Source organism: Geotrypetes seraphini, chromosome 2, assembly GCF_902459505.1.
Source record: "Geotrypetes seraphini chromosome 2, aGeoSer1.1, whole genome shotgun sequence".
Taxonomy (NCBI): Eukaryota; Metazoa; Chordata; class Amphibia; order Gymnophiona; family Dermophiidae; genus Geotrypetes; species Geotrypetes seraphini.
In genome coordinates, this window is record NC_047085.1 from 421,985,896 (window position 1) to 422,006,410 (window position 20,515).

At 43.6% G+C, this 20,515-nt stretch overlaps 1 protein-coding gene across 4 annotated transcripts in view; it reads left to right on the plus strand.

The window, feature by feature from the left end:
• LOC117354169 (lanosterol 14-alpha demethylase) overlaps nucleotides 1-20,515 on the plus strand; it is a 69,157-nt gene that overhangs the window by 22,446 nt on the left and 26,196 nt on the right. For all 4 annotated transcript variants that reach the window (XM_033931160.1, XM_033931162.1, XM_033931163.1 and 1 more), the window contains exon 6: nucleotides 10,342-10,461. In XM_033931160.1, coding sequence (XP_033787051.1) covers nucleotides 10,342-10,461 — 120 coding nt within the window. The remainder of the gene's footprint in view (nucleotides 1-10,341; nucleotides 10,462-20,515) is intronic.

Below are 20,515 nucleotides of genomic sequence, written 5' to 3' on the forward strand. Positions count from 1 at the left end.
AGTGATCACTGCAGGTTACAGTTTAATATTAAGATGGGTATATAGAGGACTCATTCAAAAGTAATGTTTCTATACTTTAAACTTTGTTCAGATGGGGGATTACATCAAAGGATTGTCTGGATGGGAACATCTGGAAGGAGTGGAAATGCAGTGGGCAAAACTGAAAGGAGGTGGTGTAAAATGGGGAGATGAGACATTTTTTAGATATATCAGTGGTAGGAAGAAGTACAAATGTGAAGGGGAGGAATATGTAGAAGCTGATAAAGAAAAGGCTGAATTGCTTAACAAATACTTCTGTTCCGTGTTCACGGCTGAAGCATTGGGAGCGAGACTGCAGAAGACAAACGCAAATAGGGATGGAGGAGTAGTTGACCCTGATCGATTTTGAGAGGTGAAAGTGAATATACATACCAAGTTCTACAACGTCTGTAGATATAATGGGCTTTCCTCTTAGAGCAAAAACATTATAGAAATGGGCAAATACAGGATTGATATGCACCTTAACTTTCAACATTCAATATTAAAGCAATAGAATTGCAAACTTGAGTTATTCCACCCTCATTACATCACTGACCCAGCCCAAAATCTCCCTTTACACTTGTGGTGCAAGGTGTGAGTGATCCAAAAGCCACAAAATATCTAATGAATCTACATATAGTCAACACATTGACGTTTTGAGAAGAAAGATTTCTTACTACTGGGATGGGGCATTTTCAATATGATGTCCAAATTTGTCGGACGATTTGCAAAAAATGTCCAAAAATCCAGTCTAGTAAGGTTGCTGGTTTCCAGACATCGCAATGACTTGTTCTTGTTAGTTTTTCCCTTGTATGTTTCTTTTGTTTGACAATAAAAATGGCCTTTAAAGAAAGATGCACTGGGCTCAAAAACATCTAAACTAGGGCAGAATTTTGAACCAGAAAGATAGGTATTTTTCTCATTTAAAACGGCCATTTTTGACACTGGATTTTTGGACATTTTTTTGCAAATCGTCCAACATCGAATTTGGACATCGTGTTGACAATGCTCCATCCCAGTAGTAAAATCTTTCTTCTCAAAACGTCAAGCTTTTCAAAAAGGTTGTTGTGTTCAAAGTCTCATTCTTAACAAAAACTCATAGAGTCAAGCCTCTGCAAAAGCTTACTACACAGTAGTCAGTGCTGGTTTTTATATAGCTTTGATACAGTTAAAACAAAGAGAAAGTATTTACTTCTTATTTCACCAATTTAGGATAATGGAATTTGATATACTACCTTTCTGTGGTACAATCGATACAGTTTACATGTATTATATCTAGGTAAATTCATTGGAACGGGGGTGGCCACAGGGGTCGTGGCCTCCCCAAAAATTGACACTTTGATCCCTGGTGGTCCAGAGGTGCAGCGGGCAGGAGCAAGCTTTCCATGCTCCTGCCCCGCTGCTAAACCAGTCGGTGGCGGCTGCTTTGGGATCTGGTTTCTTCTGCCACTGAGCAGCAATGAGCAGGAGGAAGGACAAATGCACAGGCTGGGGGGAGGGGGTTAGGAAAGGAGGAAAAGAGAGACGCCGCACAGGTGGCGTTGTGGGAATGGAGAGAAAGAAATGCTGCCAGTGTGTGAGGGAAAAGGAATGGAGAATTGTTGGACATAGGTGTGTGATGTGAGAGGGAAAGAGAGATGATGTATATGAGGAAAGGAAGAAAGAGGGAGAATTGTTGGACATGATAGTGATGGAGAGGAGGGAGGTAGAAATGTTACACTGGGAGAGAGGAGAGATGACCCAAAGAAGGGAGAGATGCCAGACCATAGAATGAAAGGGAAGGAGGAGAGAGAGAGAGATGCCAGACCACAGAAAGGAGAGGAGAGAGATGTTAGACCTCAGGAAGAGGGAAGGAAGGCGAGAGAGATGCCAGACCATGGGAAAGGAGAAGGAAAAGATGCCAGACCGTAGGGGGGAAGGGGGAAGATAGATGTCTGACCATGGGAGAGGGATGAGATGGTGCATAGGGATGGAGGGAAAGGGGAGAGGGATGAGATGTTTTAACTGTATAAAAGCTATATAAACCAGCACTGACCACTGTGTAGTAAGATTTTGCAGAGGCTTGAATCTGAGTTTTTGTTAAGAATGAGACTTTGAACACAAAAACCTTTTTGAAAAGCTTGCCATTTTGAGAAGAAAGATTTCTTACTACTGGGATGGGGCATTGTCAATGCGATGTCCAAATTCGATGTTGGACGATTTGCAAAAAATGTCCAAAAATCCAGTCTAGTAAGGCTGCTGGTCTCCAGATATCGCAATGATTTGTTCTTGTTAGTTTTTCCCTTGGATGTTTGTTTGAAAATAAAAATGGCCCTTAAAGAAAGATACACTGAGCTCAAAAACATCTAAACTAGGGCAAAATTTTGAACCAAAAAGATAGGCATTTTTCTCGTTTAATAATGGCCTGTTTGACACTGGGAGAGGGATGAGATGGTGCACAGGGATGGAGGGAAAGGGAAGACAGAGGGAGGAGATGGTGACAGAGAAGAGATAAGAAGGGAAGAAATAAGAAGAAATGCTTCTTATGGATAGATGGGAGTAGGGGAGAAGAAAGAGGGAGGAGATGGTACACATGGATGGATACCCAACATATTTCAGCATTCAAATATTGTCCTCCCAGATAAAACATGTGTCACATTTTAAAAGAGCTCAGTTTCTTTATTGTAGAATGATGTATTATTCTTATCTTTTTTTCTTTTAGAGGTAATAATTTAATCTCGTCTTTTGAAACACCTCCAAAAAAACCTTTTATTCACACTTTTGTTATTATAATTATTGAGCCTCAGCCCCACCACTGCACCGCCTCAATATATCTCATTGCGGTAAGCTTTATGTGGTTTTATCATCACCGGCTCAACTATACTTTCAATTTCTCAATACTTTTACTTATCTGTTTATTTTTCTGGTTTTAAAGTGCTTTGTGCTTTATGTTGTATATTATTTTCTATTCCTCAAATAAATAAATAAATATATAAATAGTTGTAATCTTGATAACAAATTCCTTTAAAGCATAGACTTATCTGAAAATAATTTTCTCAAAGATCTTTCTATTCAAATTCAGGCGCATTATGGAAGGAATAGACCCAACATATTTCGCTTTCAGCTTTTTCAAGGGTCCTCCTGTTAGCGCAACATAAAGCACAAAGCACTTTAAAACCAGAAAAAATAGCTATAAGCAAGATGGCTGCGATGCAGTGAGGACGCTCATTATCGGTTCTCCTGCGTTTACTATTTTTCTCGCCGATCGCACGTCCCCCGTGAGTCGGCTCGATATGCCGAAAAGAAGGGGAAGAGCGGCTGCCACAGCCCGGCAGGCTGAACTTACCCCGAGAAGACAGGAGACGATTTCGAGCTTCTTCTCTTTTTCCCCCTGGTGCGAACCGGCTCAGCCGAGGCAGAGGGAGGTCTCGGCTATCGGGAGTGATATCTCACTTAGCCCTGCAGGACCCGAGCCTCCCCAACAGCCGCGAGACCAGGGAACTACGGCGGCTCTGCAGGGACAGGAAGGATCCACCCTGAGAGAGCTGGAGGGCTTACCGGTATCCCTGGTTGCTCAGGCAGAGACTTCAGCGTTGGAGAAGGCAGAGTTGGCATCAGAGGTTGGGGGACAAATTCCATCGGTCCCCCCACTGGTAAGACCAACTGAATTCACTCTGGAATCTATCTGGACTGCTTTAGACTCACTATACAAATTATGTGCAGGAACTCTTCCTTTGGTAAATGCACATAATATAAAGATTAACTCTATGCAGGAGGAAATAAAAACTCAGGGGGAAAAGATGGATTGCCTGGATCAACGGGTCCAAGGCATTCAATTAACACAGACTATTTTAATGAAGGACAAATTGCTATTAGTAAGGAAAGTAGAAAATTTGGAAAATTATTCTAAAATGTTGAATTTAAGATTACTTAACTTTCCTAAAACTTTAGCAATGACGCCTAAAGATTTATTCTACAAATTTCTGAAAGAGATATTTAAATATCCTGAGAATGGTTTTCCTCCATTACACAAAGTTTATTACCTTCCAGTTTCAAAGAAGGCTTCTAAAACTGAGGCTTCAGCTAATTTAAGCCCTATGGATGTTACAAAAATTTTGGAAACCTCAGAGGATGAAGTCATCTCATATTCTACACTTCTGGTGACATTTGTTTTTCAGCAAGATAAAGAGGCACTTCTTAGGCTGTTTTTTAGGCTTAAAGAGGTGACCTTTATGGACTCAAAGATTTCCATGTTTCCGGATGTATCTAAATTAACTCAATCCCGAAGGAAACAGTTCCTGGAAATGAGACAATTTGTATTAACTTTGGGGGCTAAGTTTCAACTCAGATATCCCTGCAAATGTTTGATCTTGTTGGATCAACATTCATATATTTTTTTTGATCCCCCCCAATTACGATTTTTTCTTGAGTCTAAAGGGGTAATGCTGTCCAGTGCTCCCACAGTGGAATAAGGTCTAGTTTTCATTTATTTGAAGAAGTAACATTGCATTTTCGTATTATAAATTTCTGTATAATATAAGGCCCTACTAATGTGAATTGCTTTTCCAATAATGTGGACTTTTTGTTGAGAGATGATTTATATTGTATTGGAAGTTGTTTAGTTTTCTTCTTTTTCCTTTTTCTTTTTAATTAATGTGTTTAATCTCTCTTTCTCATATACATATTGTATGAATGTATATCTATAAAATTAAATTAAAAAAAAAAAAAACCAGAAAAAATAAACAGATAAGTAAAAGTATTGAGAAATTGAAAGTATAGTTGAGCCGGTGATAAGACCACATAAAGCTCACGGCTGGATGCAAAGCAAAGCATGGATGACCCATTTCAGAAGTTTGAGTTCACACCAGCTGATGTTTACAAAGAACTGTCAAGGCTCAAGGTGAACAAAGCCATGGGACCGGACAATCTGCACCCAAGAGTGCTCAGAGAGCTATGCGATGTTTTGGCGGAACCTTTAGCCATGCTCTTCAATCTCTCCCTAAGTACGGGGAGAGTCCCCCTGGACTGGAAAACTGCCAATGTTGTTCCTCTGCACAAAAAGGGTTGCAGAGCGGAGGCTGTGAATTACAGACCAGTAAGTCTCACATCAATAGTGTGTAAACTCATGGAGACTCTACTTAAAGGGAAATTAGACACGATATTGGATGAGGGGAATCTGAGGGATCCCTGTCAACATGGATTCACTAGGGGCAGGTCATGCCAATCCAATCTTATCAGCTTCTTTGACTGGGTGACAGGAAAGCTAGACTCGGGAGAGTCTCTGGACATAGTGTACTTGGATTTCAGTAAAGCGTTTGACAGTGTCCCACACCGTAGACTATTAAACAAGATGAAATCGATGGGGTTAGGTGAGAAACTAATGGCATGGGTCAATGATTGGCTGAGTGGAAGACTTCAGAGGGTGGTGGTCAATGGCACCCTCTCTAAGACATCGGAGGTGACTAGCGGAGTGCCGCAGGGCTCAGTCCTGGGACCATCCCTTTTTAACATATTCATAAGGGACTTGACCCGAGGGCTTCAGGGTAAAGTAGCGCTGTTTGCCGATGACGCCAAACTGTGTAATATAGTAGGTGAAAGCGATCTCACGGATGGTATGGCACAGGATCTGATCAAGTTGGAAAACTGGTCTTCAACATGGCAGCTGGGCTTCAACGCAAAGAAGTGTAAGGTGATGCATCTCGGCAGCAGAAATCCATGCAGAACATACACCTTGAATGGAGAAACACTAGTTACGACCTCAGAAGAACGGGACTTGGGAGTAATCATCAGTGCAGATATGAAGGCTGCCAAACAAGTAGAGAAGGCCTCATCCAAGGCAAGGCGGATGATGGGATGTATCAATAGAAGCTTCGTCAGCCGTAAACCTGAAGTCATAATGCCACTGTACAGAACCATGGTGAGACCTCATCTGGAGCACTGTGTGCAATTCTGGAGGCCACATTACAGTAAAGATGTACTTCGAGCTGAGTCAGTCCAGCGAATGGCCACTAGGATGGTCTCCGGACTCAAGGGTCTCTCATACGAGGAAAGACTGGGAAAGTTGCAGCTCTACTCTCTAGAGGAGCGCAGGGAGAGGGGTGACATGATTGAGACATTTAAGTACGTCACAGGTCGTGTCGAGGTGGAAAACAACATATTCTTTCCTAAGGAACCTTCAGTCACAAGGGGGCACCCGCTCAAACTCAGAGGAGGGAGATTTGGTGGTGACACCAGGAAGTATTTCTTTACAGAAAGGGTGGTGGATCACTGGAACAAACTACTGGTGCAAGTGATCAAGGCCACTAGCGTGCTCGACTTTAAGAATAAATGGGACATCCACGTGGGATCTCTACATGGGTCAAGCAGCACTCTGACTTAATGGGGTGGGACAGTAGAGTGGGCAGACTTGATGGGCTATAGCCCTTTTCTGCCGTCATCTTTCTATGTTTCTATGAGATATATTGAGGCGGTGGAGTGGTGGGGCTGAGGCTCAATAATTATAATAACAAAAGTTTGAATAAAAGGTTTTTTTTTGGAGGTGTTTCAAAAGATGACACTTTAAAAAGAGAGCATTCGGTACTTATAGGTTGCCTATGCTAAGCTCCTAAGGCGCATGAAATGTTTCAAAAATAGCTGAGACACTTGTTTATGAAGAATCTCAACATGCACAGCTTTTGCATGTTGAGATTCTTCATAAGCAATTTTTAAAAAAATAGCATTTAGGGTTTTTTTCTCAGCTTAGAGCACTGCAAAGTGATGCAGGAGACAATCTCCTCTTTTTTTTCTTACTACACATGAGTTGGAAGATGTCTTTCTGATCTGCTTTGATCTTACTTTATTATTATTTTTTTAAATCTGGATTTGGAGACTTTTCGGTGCGCCAGAAGTCCCCAGTGCCTGGGAGAAGACACTGACTGACTCTCTTGGTAGAAGTCTGTAGCTGGGAGGGCAACCCTTTTCAAGGGCACCTACCTGGCCAGCCTGCAATAATACTTTCAATGGCATGGGGATTGTTACCCTGGTAGCAAGGTTACTATATTGTGCCCCAGAAGGACTCTGATGATTGGAAACTAATCCTGGATCTGAAATATCAATACAGCACTGAAAGTGCCCTGACTCTGTATCTAGACTGTTTGGTCATAGCTGTAGTGACTCTGGAGATGAGTGTCTAGCCTCTCTGGATTTAACAGAGGTTTCCTTACATATTTCTATATTTCTGGACCACAGGAAATTTTAAGATTTCATATTCTTGGGAGACATTTCCAATTTTGAAGACAGCCTGGACACTGATTTGCAGCTAAGTTTCAAATTTAGTTTTTCTGCTCACAAGTTTGTGCTGAAACTGTTTGAGACTTTGTGGATGTGTGCAGTTTTTTCCTACACAAACATTTATACATCTATTTTGGCATGCTTTTTGTATAATGGTGGTTTTCTCTTAAGACTGTTAACAGTGCCTTTATTTTTCCACCGTTTAATGATTTCATTATTTCTCTTTCTATTAAGTGGAGTTTTTTTTTTACCAAATGAAGCTCAACTGAAGTTTTTTTCTCCACTTTTCATTCTTTTTTTGAGTGAGTTGTGTATGAGAGTGTGTGTGTGTTGGTGTGGTGGGTAATCCTTGCAGCGTAATCCTGCTGTTCCACATAGGGCATATTTTTGATTCTAAGGGAATGTTTTTTGTCCCAGAAAGCCTTTGGCAGCATTGTACATCGATGGAGACCTCCAAAGTTCAATCTAATGGCCTCAGCTGCCCCTCCAAAAAGTCCCTCATTTCTTCAGCCAAAGATTTGAGTCCAAAAGTGATAGCAGAGACACTCTAGTAAAGCTTTGACTGGAGACAGGTCTAATGTAACCCCCCCCCCCCCTCATGGCCCTTGATAGGCTAGGTCATGGGTAGGCAATTCCAGTCCTCGAGAGCCACAAGCAGCTTAGGTTTTCAGGATATCCACAATGAATATGTATGAGATGGATTTGCATGCACTGCCTCCTTGAGATGCAAATCTATCTCATGCATATTTATTGTGAATATCCTGAAAACCTGAGCTGCCTGTAGCTCTCGAGGACCGGAATTGCCTATCCCTGGGCTAGGTCATTTGAAGATTAGTGACCCCCTGGGGTTAGTAATTCTGGTGGCTCCAGATTGGCCATGTCGGCAGTGATATGCGGGTCTGGTTCAGCTGCAGAGGGATGAGTGTCTCAAACTGCCCCTTCATCCAACTCCTTTTTTCGCAGGATCCAGTTACCATGGAAGAACCGGAACACTTTGGACTTACAGCATGGCTATTGAGCGTGCAGTCCTAGCACAGCAGGGTCACTCAGAGGTGATCATAGCTACCCTCTTAAGATCTAAGAAACCAGTATCTGCTGTGACCTATGCCAGTACTTGAAAAATGATTTAGCGCTGGTGTGATAAGTGGAATGTGGAGCCCTTTAGGGCTCAGGTGCCAGTGGTCCTATCATTTCTTCAGGATGGCATTGAGAAAGGTCTGGCTGTTCCCTCAAAGTGCAGTTAGCAGGCGTGTCATGCTTTTAGGGCTTGAGTAGAGAAAGTTTCTTTGTCCTTCCATTCTGATATAATCAAGATTTTTGAAGGGTACACTTCTTCCTCTGTATTTACGGTTTTAGCAATCGCGGTTTCGATTATTCACGGTTTTTAGCTTGCTGGCTCCTTCCCCAAATTACATCAGTTTGCATAGAGAAATCACTGATTCCACGCATTTACAGAGAAAATTGCTGATTCCCAGCACTTTCTTCACCATGTTTTGCCTCTCCTTCAGGAACAGGCCAGGTCTCCCACAATGTTATTCGTGGTTTCATTATATTCACAGTGGTTTTTAATAGAAAACAGCGAATAACATTTGAAAAAGTTATTTGCGGGTCTGTTAATTCCTTGTCACAGTGAATACTGAGCGAGTGTACTTTGTGACTGCAGCTTCCTGTGCGACAGCTGTTTTCCCAAGCTGTCTTTGGTTCTTAACATTGTTTTGCATGCCCTCAATAAGGACCCGTATAAATCTTGCTGATGGATCTTACCATTAAGACGGTTTTCTTAGTAGCTAATCCATCGGTGACAAGGGTCTTGGAGCTGAAGGCTCTGTTGTGCAGAGAGCCTTTCCTCAGATAATGGAGGCTGGGGTCTTGCTGTGCATGGTTTCTTCCTTTCTGACAAAAGTGGTTTTGGTCTTCCACATAAATCAGGAAGTCCAGCTACCCACGTTCCATACCACGAGTTCGAAGAGAAAAGCCAAAGCTTGGCATTGCTGGATGTCAGGAAATTCCTTCTCAGTTATCTTGAAGTGATGAAAGATTTTCATATTTCAGATCATCTCTTTGTTCTAACGAGTCCTAGCCATCTGAGAAGACTGGCTTCTAAGACTCCCATTTCAAGATGGATTCATATAGCTATTTCTTCAGCGTATATCAGGGGTTGTAAATGACCATCAATTTCTTTGAGAGCACACTCTACGAAGAGTACGACTTCCTCATAGGCAGCGTCCTGGGAAGTTCCGCCTGAAGAGATTTGTAGGGCAACTACATGGTCTACCCTCCATACTTTTACAGGGTGGATGTGGTGGCACAAATGGACACACATTTTGGGTTTTCAGTGCTGGCAGCAGGCCCATCTGTCCTGCTCTAGACTCAGGACTGCTTTGGTATGTACCACTGGTTCAAGTCTTGTATGCCTTTTGCACTAGAAGGTAAGATTAGGTTCTTACCTTGATAATGTGAGTCTTGAAGGCCCGTCTTGTAAGATTTCATTTTGCCTGCTTACTGTCTGACAGGTATGTATTTCTAGCTGGTTGGTTTTCTCCTGCCAGACAGGCCAGAAGAGTGATGAGTTACTCTCTATTGCAAAAAGGTAAGTGGGAAACTTTGAGAGCTACATAAATGTAAGTGCTAGGTGCACTCGAGTAGGTGGCTTGTTTTCATCTTGATTTAAGTTATGTTCCTATTGGTATTGATTGTTTGTATTTTAATTGTTACAGAGCACAATTGACTTCGTCGATGGTTTCTCCATATTCTGCCTTTTAAAAATTTCTCCTCTTATAGTGATGTGTCAACTGCTTTAGTATAAACCGAGGAATGCCCAGTGATGCAGGAGGTGGAGCTGAGAGAGACAAAAATATAGATGATGCCTTCTACACAATTTGCAAATAGAGGAGAATAACCCACTGGTTCAAGACTCGTATGCCTTTCTTCTAGAAAGATTATCGAGGTAAGAACCTAATCTTCTCATACATCTATGGCTACTGGTTGATTTGTATTGCATCTTTTTCATGCCTCTTCCTATTGGTGTGACATTTTGCTGGAGTACTGCATGTGATGATATGTTTTGGATTACAGGCGCAGGGACAGAGCCCATAAAGAGATCAAAAAGATCTTCTATAATGTGATCCAGGCACGCAGAAGGTCTTTGGTGAGAGAGGATGACATGCTGCAGACCTTAATAGATGCTTCTTACAAGTATGTGAATAAGAGCTTCTGATTGTATGTTTTGGGGTTTTTTTCAGTTTAATTTTGAGAATATTTTTATTTTCAGTGTTTTTTGTTATGTGATATATTAATAATATTAAGTTTCCTTATTGTGTGACTACAGTACACAAAGATAATGTCATGGAAAATCTAATTCAGATTGACTAAAGAGAGCAGTCAGATCTTGGTGCAGTAAAGCACAGTTACTTACCATAACAGTTGTTATCCAGGGACAGCAGGCAGATATTCTCAACAGTGGGTGACATCACCGACGGAGCCCCATAGCGGACAGCCTTGCAAGCAGACTTGCTTGAAGATCTTTGTAAGAGCTTACGAGTGCTGCACTGCGCATGCGCGAGTGAAGGCGCGCGTCTCCTGTGAGGTACCTCAGTTCAGATAGCTAGCTAAGAAGCCAACCAGGGGAGGAAGGTGGGTTGTGAGAATATCTGCCTGCTGTCCCTGGATAACAACTGTTACGGTAAGTAACTGTACTTTATCCCAGGACAAGCAGGCAGCATATTCTCAATAGTGGGTGACCTCCAAGCTAAGCATAGAGGGATGGGAGAGTTGGCAAGTTATGAGAAAAGATTTTGTAAAACAGATTGGCCAAAATGGCCATCCCTTCTGGAGAAAGTATCCAGACAGTAATGAGAGGTGAATGTATGAACCGAGGACCAAGTGGCAGCCTTGCAGATTTCCTCAATAGGAGTTGATCTGAGGAAAGCTACAGACGCCGCCATTGCTTGAACTCTGTGGCTCGTGACTCGACCCTGCAGAGGGAGACCAGCCTGAGCATAGCAGAAAGAGATGCAAGCAACCATCCAGTTGGATATGGTTCGCTTTGAAACAGGATGCTTCAACTTATTTGGATTGAAGGAGATGAAAAGTTGGGGTGTTCTGTGAGGTTGAGTGCGTTGCAAGTAGAAAGTTAAGGCACGCTTACAGTCCAAAGTATGGAGCGTCACTTCTCCAGGGTGAGAATGAGGCTTTGGAAAAAATACTGGAAGGACAATAGATTGATTGATGTGAAATTCTGAAACAACTTTAGACAAGAATTTTGGATGAGTAAGGAGGACCACCTTGTCATGGTGGAAAACTGTGAAAGGTAGATCCTCAACCAAAGCTTGTAACTCACTGACTCTTCAAGCAGACGTGAGGGCAATCAGGAAAACTACTTTCCAAGTAAGGTACTTGAGATGAACCTTATTAATTGGTTCAAATGGAGGCTTTATCAATTGAGCCAAGACAACATTGAGATCCCAGACCATTGGAGTGGTTTGAGTGGTGGATGAACATTAAAAAGTTCTTTCATAAAGCGGGAAACCACAGGGTGTGCAGACAGAGGTTTCCCATCAAGAGGCTGATGAAAAGCAGCAATCGCACTGAGATGGACTCGGATAGATGTAGACTGGAGTCCAGATTGTGATAAATGAAGTAAATAATCCAGAACAGAAGCCAAGGAGGTAGACATTGGCTCCATATGGCGAGTGGAACACCAAGCAGAAAATTAGTCCATTTCTGGCCATAACATGACTTTCTGGAAGCTACCAAAATACCCTGTGCAGACTGAGAGAACTGCAGAGAATTTGCACCCAAGAATGCTCAGAGAATTGAGCGATGTCCTGGCAAAACCGTTGGCTGAGCTATTCAATCTCTCCCTAAGTAAGGGGAAAGTTCCCCTGGACTGGAAATTAGCTAATGTCGTTCCTCTGCATAAAAAGGGTTGCAGGGCAGAGGCTGCGAATTATAGACCAGTGAGTCTCACATCAATAGTGTGCAAACTCATGGAAACACTAATTAAAAGCAAATTGGACACGATCTTGAATGAAGGGAATCTTCGGGATCCCAGTCAGCATGGATTCACCAAGGGTAGGTCCTGCCAATCCAATCTCATCAGCTTCTTTGACTGGGTAACAAGAAAGTTGGACTTGGGAGAGTCTTTGGACGTCGTGTACCTGGACTTCAGGAAAGCTTTTGACAGTGTCCCACATCGCAGGCTGCTAAGCAAGATGGAATCGATGGGGTTAGGAGAGACACTAACTGCATGGGTCAATGATTGGCTGAGTGGCAGACTTCAGAGGGTGGTGGTTAATGGTACCCTCTCTAAAACATCGGAGGTGACCAGTGGAGTGCCGCAGGGCTTGGTCCTGGGTCCACTCCTTTTCAACATATTCATAGGGGATCTGACTCAAGGGCTTCAAGGTAAAATAACACTATTCGCCGATGACGCCAAACTATGTAATATAGTAAGTGAATGCAGTTTACAGAATTATATGGCGCAGGACCTGCTTACATTGGAAAGTTGGTCCTCAACCTGGCAGCTAGGCTTCAATGCTAAGAAATGTAAGGTCATGCACCTCGGAAGCGGAAATCCATGCAGGACGTACTTCTTGAACGGAGAAACTTTAACTAGGACTTCAGCAGAACGAGATTTAGGAGTAATCATCAGTGCAGACATGAAAACTGCCAATCAAGTGGAGAAGGCTTCATCTAAGGCAAGGCAGATATTGGGTTGTATCAATAGAAGTTTCGTCAGCCGAAAGCCTGAAGTCATAATGCCGTTGTACAGGGCCATGGTGAGACCTCATCTGGAGTACTGTGTGCAATTCTGGAGGCCACATTACAGTAAAGATGTGCGCAGAATTGAATCGGTTCAACGGATGGCCACCAGGATGATCTCGGGGCTCAAGGGTCTCTCGTACGAAGAGAGACTGAACAAATTGCAGCTCTACACTCTTGAGGAACGTAGGAAGAGGGGAGACACGATCGAAACATTTAAGTACTTCACGGGATGTGTCGAAGTGGAAGATGATATTTTCTTTCTCAAGGGACCCTCGGCCACAAGAGGGCACCCGCTCAAACTCAGGGGCGGAAAATTTCATGGCGACACCAGAAAGTATTTCTTCACAGAGAGAGTGGTTGATCATTGGAACAAGCTACCAGTGCAGGTGATCGAGGCAGACAGCGTGCCAGACTTTAAGAATAAATGGGATACCCATGTGGGATCCCTACGAGGGTCAAGATAAGGAAATTGGGTCATTAGGGCATAGACAGGGGGTGGGTAAGCAGAGTGGGCAGACTTGACGGGCTGTAGCCCTTTTCTGCCGTCATCTTCTATGTTTCTATGAAAGGTACCAAGCTGTTAAGTGTAGAGACTGCAGGTTGGGATGTAGCAAGGACCCTTGACTCTGAGTAAGCAGAGAAGAAAAAACTGGTAGAAGCAGAGGCTCTCTGGTACTGAGTTGAAGTAGAAGAGAGTACCACGGTTGTCTGGACCACCGAGGAGCTATCAGAATCATGGTGGCATGTTCTGTCTTGAGTTTGACAAGAGTCTTTAGAATCAGAGGGAATGGAGGGAAGGCATAGAGAAACTGACCCGTCCAATCCAGGAGGAAAGCATCTGCTTCGAGACACTGGGGAGAGTATATTCGGAAGCAGAAATGAGGCAGCTTGTTGTTGAGGGGAGAGCAAAGAGGTCTATTTGAGGAGTCCCCCATCGAGCAAACACCTGATGTAGAGGCGAGGAATTGATTGTCCATTCGTGTGGTTGCAGAAGACTCCTAAATTTGTCCGCCAGACAGTTGTGCTGACCTTGAATGTAGACAGCTCTGAGAAAGATGTTGTGATGGATTACCCAATCCCACAGTTTCAGAACTTCTTGTCAAAGTGAGTGAGATCCCGTACCTCCTTGTTTGTTGACATAGTACATGGCGACTTGGTTGTCCATCCGGATAAGGACTACCTTGTCATGAAGAAGGTGTTGAAAAGCTTGGAGAGCATTGAAAATCGCTCTGAGTTCCAACAGATTGATGTGACAAAGACAGTCCGCAGGAGACCAATGACCTTGAGTACGGAGACCGTCTAGATGGGCTCCCAATGCGTATGTTGACGAGTCTGTTGTGAGAACCTTCTGATGAGGGAGAGTGTGGAACAGCAAACCTCTGGAAAGATTGGAAGAGAGCATCCACCAGTGGAGAGACTGCTTCAACAAAGAAGTTACTGTAATTTGTTGAGAAAGTGGATTGGTAGCTTGTTGCCACTGAGATGCCAGGGTCCACTGAGGTATGCGAAGGTGAAGTCTGGCAAAAGCTGTCACATGAACTGTAGAAGCCATGTGACCGAGAAGAACCATAATTTTTTTTGCTGAAATTGATGTGAGATGAGACACTTGATGGCAAAGGCGAATGAGGGTATCCCAATGTGGTGGAGGTAGAAACGCTCTGAGTTGGATAGTGTCCAGAGTGGCCCCAATGAACTGAATCGTAGATATTTGCGAGAGGCTGGAGGAATCGGGATATGAGTATAAGCCTCTTTGAGATCCAGAGAGTACAGCCAATCTCCCTGAGTCATCAGGGAATATAAAGTTGGTAAAGAAAGCATTCGAAACTTCTCTTTGACTAGAAATTTGTTGAGTGCTCTGAGGTCCAGAATTGGTCTCAAGTCCCCCGTCTTCTTTGGAACTAGAAAATAACGGGAATAAAATCCCATGTCCCGTTGGTTCAGAGGAACCTCCTCAACAGCTTGAAGGCGAAGAAGAGCCTGAGCTTCCTAAAGAAGAAGGGGAAGTTGCGACAAATTGGAAGGACACTCTCTTGGAGGGCGATCTGGAGGCACCTGAAGAAAGTGAAGTGAGTATCCCTCCCGAAGGATGGTGAGAACCCAGAGATCTAAGGTGATCATCTCCCACTGGTGATAAAAATGGTGAAGACGACCTCCTATGGGCAGAAGAGAAGTCTGATGAAGGGAGGTTGGCATGCTCAGACTGGGAATGTCAAAAAGACTGAGCAGGTATAGCCGTAGCAGGAGTCTGAGCTTTCTGCTGTCATTGTTGCTGTGGAGGCCTTATAGGCAGAGGCCTGGAGAAAGCTGGTGTTGTTTTTTGAGGATAACGACATGATGGTTGCTTGTATGGGCGAGCAGGAGGAGTCTTAGGCTTCGGCCGAATCAAGGAAGGAAAAGAGTGCTCATGTTCAGAGAGATGATTTGTTGCAGCTTCAATAGAATCATCAAAGATTTCATTTCCCCTGGCAAGGCAAGTTCGCTAGACGGTCCTGCAAATTGGGATCCATATCAACAATGCGGAGCCAGGCGAGACGGCACATGGCTACTGCAAAGGCAGAAACTATAGAAAAAAGCTCAAAGGCATCGTATGTGGCTTGCAGCATGAAGAGTCAAAGTTGAGACAGAGTTCTGATGATCTGTTTAAATTCCGGAAGACTGTGTTCCTCAAGAGCCGGGTAGAACTTAGGCATCAATTTGAGGAAATAGTTAAAATAAGCAGTGAAAATGTAGTTGTAATTGAGAATTCTGTTAGCCATCATGAAATTCTGATAAAGCCTATGGCCAAACTTGTCCATGGTACAGCCCTCCCTGCCTGAAGGGACCGCAGTGTAGACCGCAAAGTGAGCGTTCTTTAAAGAAGATTCCACAACCAAGGACTGGTGAGACAATTGAGATATCTCAAAGCCTTTGCAAGGTACTGTACGATACCTAGATTCCAGCTCGGATGGAATGGCTGTAATGGAATAAGGAGTTTCTATATTCCTGAAGAAAGTTTGCTTTAATACTGGAGTCATAGGAAGCCTCAAGGTATCCTTGGGTGGATGAGGTAACTCCATGTCGGCCAAGTATTCAGGAGTGTACTTGGAATCAGAGTGGAGATCCAGCTGAAGAGCTTTCCCCATGTCAAAGACAAATCTGGCAAAAGAGGCAGACTTCGAGGTCGAGGCACTTTCAGGAGAAGGAGTGCGAGACTTAGGAACCACCGAATAAGAAGGAGAAGCCTCTCTGGAATACTGAGAAGGAGGCTCAGAATCCAGGCGCACAGTGATTGAAGAAGCTCCACTAGCCACAACAGGAGGAGTTAGAGAGTGCTTGCACTTCAAATACCTCGATGGTGAATTGCCGGGGTTCGAGGAATAGAGTGGGTCGAGGCAGGAGGAGAAGGCTCCCTCAGAGGCGGTCTCAATGGAGGAGTCTTCGACCTCGATGGACTGCGAGGAGAAGCAGCTGGTGTAATAGCCTTGCGAGACTTATGTTTAGATTTAGTAGAAGTCTCGGTAGCCTTTAATAAACGAAGCATAGAAGACTCAGTATCCGGATGAGGAGAGGGTTTCTGCTGTAGAAAAGTCTCCTGACTGAGCTTGGAAGTGAGATGCCTCGAATGCCTCGAGTTATGCCTCGATCGAGGTTGAGGAGACTGCGTCCGAGGAGTAGGCGAAGAGTCACTGGATGAGAAACGTCCCTTGAGGTACTTCCACAGGGGTCTCAGACTGCCGCTCAGGCTGGCTCGTAGGAAGAAGTGTCGAGGCCGGAAGGAAATCTGAGTGGTCAGAATGGCTTCAACATGTCCTCGAACATAGGCACCGAGGCAAAGGGATCAGGTCTCGAAGGTGCAGCAGTGTGCTCCAATGAGGGCGACCTCAAGGATGAGTATTCCCTATGCTTGGAGGCACACTTGGCTGGAGGTCTGGAAGAGGCTGGTAGGACCGCAGATACGGCCTGGGATGCCTGGGACTCTGGAGGCTTCTTAGGAATAGTACCTGAAGGAGAGACAAGAGGCTTACCTACTGAGGAAGACTTCTGAGGAACTGCCGGCGAGGCCTTCGAGACCGGAGGTATTGAGGTCGAGGTCTTGGTGGAGGCAGATGCGGGCGTCAAGGTCAAGGTCTTGGAAGTCGAGGCCGTCCCCGAAGCCTAGGTCGAGACCCTCTCAGCAGATTGTTCCATAGTGCCAAATAGTTGAAGAAGCTTGGCACATTGTCTGCGAAGGGCTCGAGGTTGAAGGGTAGCACAGCGTGAACAGGCGTCAGGGCAATGTTCAGGACCCAGGCAATCAATACACCGACTATGAGGATCGGTTATTGAAATGGCCTTGCCACACTGGCTACACTTTTTGAACCCAGTAAGAGGCCGGGACATAGAAAAAATAAAGGCCAACATAACGAACGAGGTAAGCGGCCAGTCCTAGGCCAAAAGGCCGCTGGCCAGAAGAAAATCAAAAAATAAAAGTTTTTTTTTTTTTTTTTTAACAAAAAAGAGACAATTAGAAAATGTGAGCACAGCGACTAATAAAAATAAGAAAGCCGCGGTGAGAGAAGGCAACAAAGGCTGCAGAGCTGAAGTGAAGAGGACTTCTCGGCTCCACAGAAAACTTTGAACTGAGGTACCTCACAGGAGACGCGCGCCCTCACTCGGGCGGAAAGGCATTCGCGCCTGCGCAGTGCAGCACTCGTAAGCTCTTACAAAGATCTTCAAGCAAGTCTGATTGCGAGGCTGTTCGCTGCGGGGCTCCGTTGGTGACATCACCCACTGTTGAGAATATGCTGCCTGTTTGTCCTGGGATAATATTGTGTTAGCATGGTGTGCTAAGTTTCAGTGCACCACATTCTAAACACATGACCCCAAAAAGCCCTTTACTCATTATGCTGCAAACTAATAACAGCTGATGGCATGTAAATTATAGCAGTATTAAAAAAAAATATCAGGTTATGTAAGGGAAAAAAGATTCTAGCACTTGCCACTATGGTAACTTGCAGCCATTTTCTGCATCACAAGTAAAATATCTTCCTTCTGTCCACATGTGAATATGGATTAGTTCATGTACTAATGGGAAGAGCTGCATTTAAAACATTTTTGGTAGAATGGGAATTAAAAAAAAAAAAAAAGATGGGTAGGGATAATGGATATGGTTTAAATCTGAGCATTTGTTGTAACACTCACCATATGATGTGTGTTAATTCAAACTTTACAGAGTACTATATGTTGTAACCTTTTGGAGTTATTATCTTAATAAGAAAAGATTTAAAATTAAGAGCTGACTGGACTGCCCAATCTCTTCATCCTCCAATCCAGGTGCCATATTCTTCACAATACTCCTAGCTTGTGTGCCCATTGTAGGAAGTTGCTCAAAGTAGTACACTGGACCCCATAAACCAATTGTCTGGGAAGACATCCCTCATTGCCACCATCAATGCATCACAAAATCTAGTGCAGTTTTTCTTACACTGGTAAAAAATTTAGAATTCCGCATTAGTGCATTGTTTTCCTGCTGATTTTTCTTACACCAGAAGTCATACTGCAATGGATTAGATTAACATGTGAAAATCCCCTTTTATTCAATTTAGCAATAGAGCCTTTATTGGCAGCAATTAGACAATATCCTTCTATTAAAGGTGTTACTATTTCTGGTTTGGAGTTTAAAATTTCAGCTTACGCTGACGATATCTTATATTTGTATGAACCAGAATCTTCTCTTTTATCCCTGGTTCAACTCTTTTTTCCTCTCTTTCTGGATACAGAGCCAACTGGGATAAGATAGAGCTTATGTCCCTTAATGATGAGTGTACTGTATACCTTTCACTGTTTATTTACATTCTTTTAAATGGGTCAAATCAGGTCTTAAATGTTTAGGGATTTATTTTGACAGAGACTTACCTTCCACTTCACAGTTGATTATGGAAAAAACCTTATTTAAAATCAGAGTCTTTATCTTCATGGTCTCCTATTAATCTCTCATGGTGGGGAAGGTTAGAAACTCTAAAAATGATGGTGATTCCCAAAATTATCTACTATATTTTTTGCTCCATAAGACGCAAGTGATCATAAGATGCATCTACCTCTAGAGGAGGAAAAATCAAGAAAAAAAAAATTCTGAACCAAATGGTGTGCCCAGTACCCTGTCCCTCCTCTGGTGGTCTAGTGGTAGGCTGGGACAGGGTACAGGGCACATCTAGTGGTGGGCACATATAATGGTAGGCAGCCCCAAGCCAGCCAGCCCCAGGCAAGCCAACCAGCCAGCCAGTGCCAGGCCAACCAGCCAGCCCCAGGCAAGCTAGCCAGCCAGCTCCAGGCCAACCAGCCAGCCCCAGGCAAGCCCCCCGTACCTTTTTAAATTTTTGAAAAAGTCCCAGCCAGCTTCGTTCCCTCCCTGCCTGCCAAGGCAGCCTTCACTCTTCCGGGCTCATTTCCCGGCCAGCGGCAAAACAAATCGGCAGCACGGCCGTCAGGAGCAAGCTTTATGTTCTCCTGCTCGGCCCCATGCTGCTTTCTGAATGGCTGCCATAGGTTCTCGTGAGAACTTACAGCAGCCATTCAGAAAGCAATGCGGAGCCGAGCAGGAGAGCGTAAAGCTTGCTCCTGACGGCCGTGCTGCCAATTTGTTTCACCGCTGGGGTAATGAGGAGCTGGCTGGACACTGGACCATCAGGTAAAACAGAAGCAACAGTGACGGCAGGCAGGCGGGCGGGTGGGTTTAAAAAGGAGGTGCGACGGCAGGCGGGTTTTACAATGCGGGGAGGGTAACAAAATTTGTACCTTCGCTTCATAAGCCGCACCAAGATTTCCACCCACTTTTGGGTGGAAAAAAAGTGCATCCATATATTTTCCATTCGTTTCCATTATTATTTCCTTATTACTTCACCATTACTTTACCTTATTACTTTTTCTTGATTTTTCCTCCTCTAGAGGTAGATGCATCTTATGATCACTTGCGTCTTATGGAGCAAAAAATACAGTAGATAATTTTGGGAATCACCATCATTTTTAGAGTTTCTAACCTTCCCCACCATGAGAGATTAATAGGAGACCATGAAGATAAAGACTCTGATTTTAAATAAGGTTTTTTCCATAATCAACTGTGAAGTGGAAGGTAAGTCTCTGTCAAAATAAATCCCTAAACATTTAAGACCTGATTTGACCCATTTAAAAGAATGTAAATTCTTTTAAATCAATTGGAAAGGTTGATGTCTTTATTTTTATGGAACTCAAAATAAATGAAACAATAAATTGAATAAAAACAGGTGATCAAAAATATATATCACGAAATCACAATCACCTTCACTTTTTTAGTACTTATGAATTTCCATAAACATGTGTATGTGAAAAGCTCAGACCCAACAACCAACCTCTAGTCATAAACACGGAGCAGGTTGTTAATGAGACCATCACAGCTGATCACTATCTCATACCACCGTATATTAAAATAAATCCCTTTTACTTATCTTTAGCGGTGGTGGAGCTGTGATCCGTCCCACAACTGCTCCGA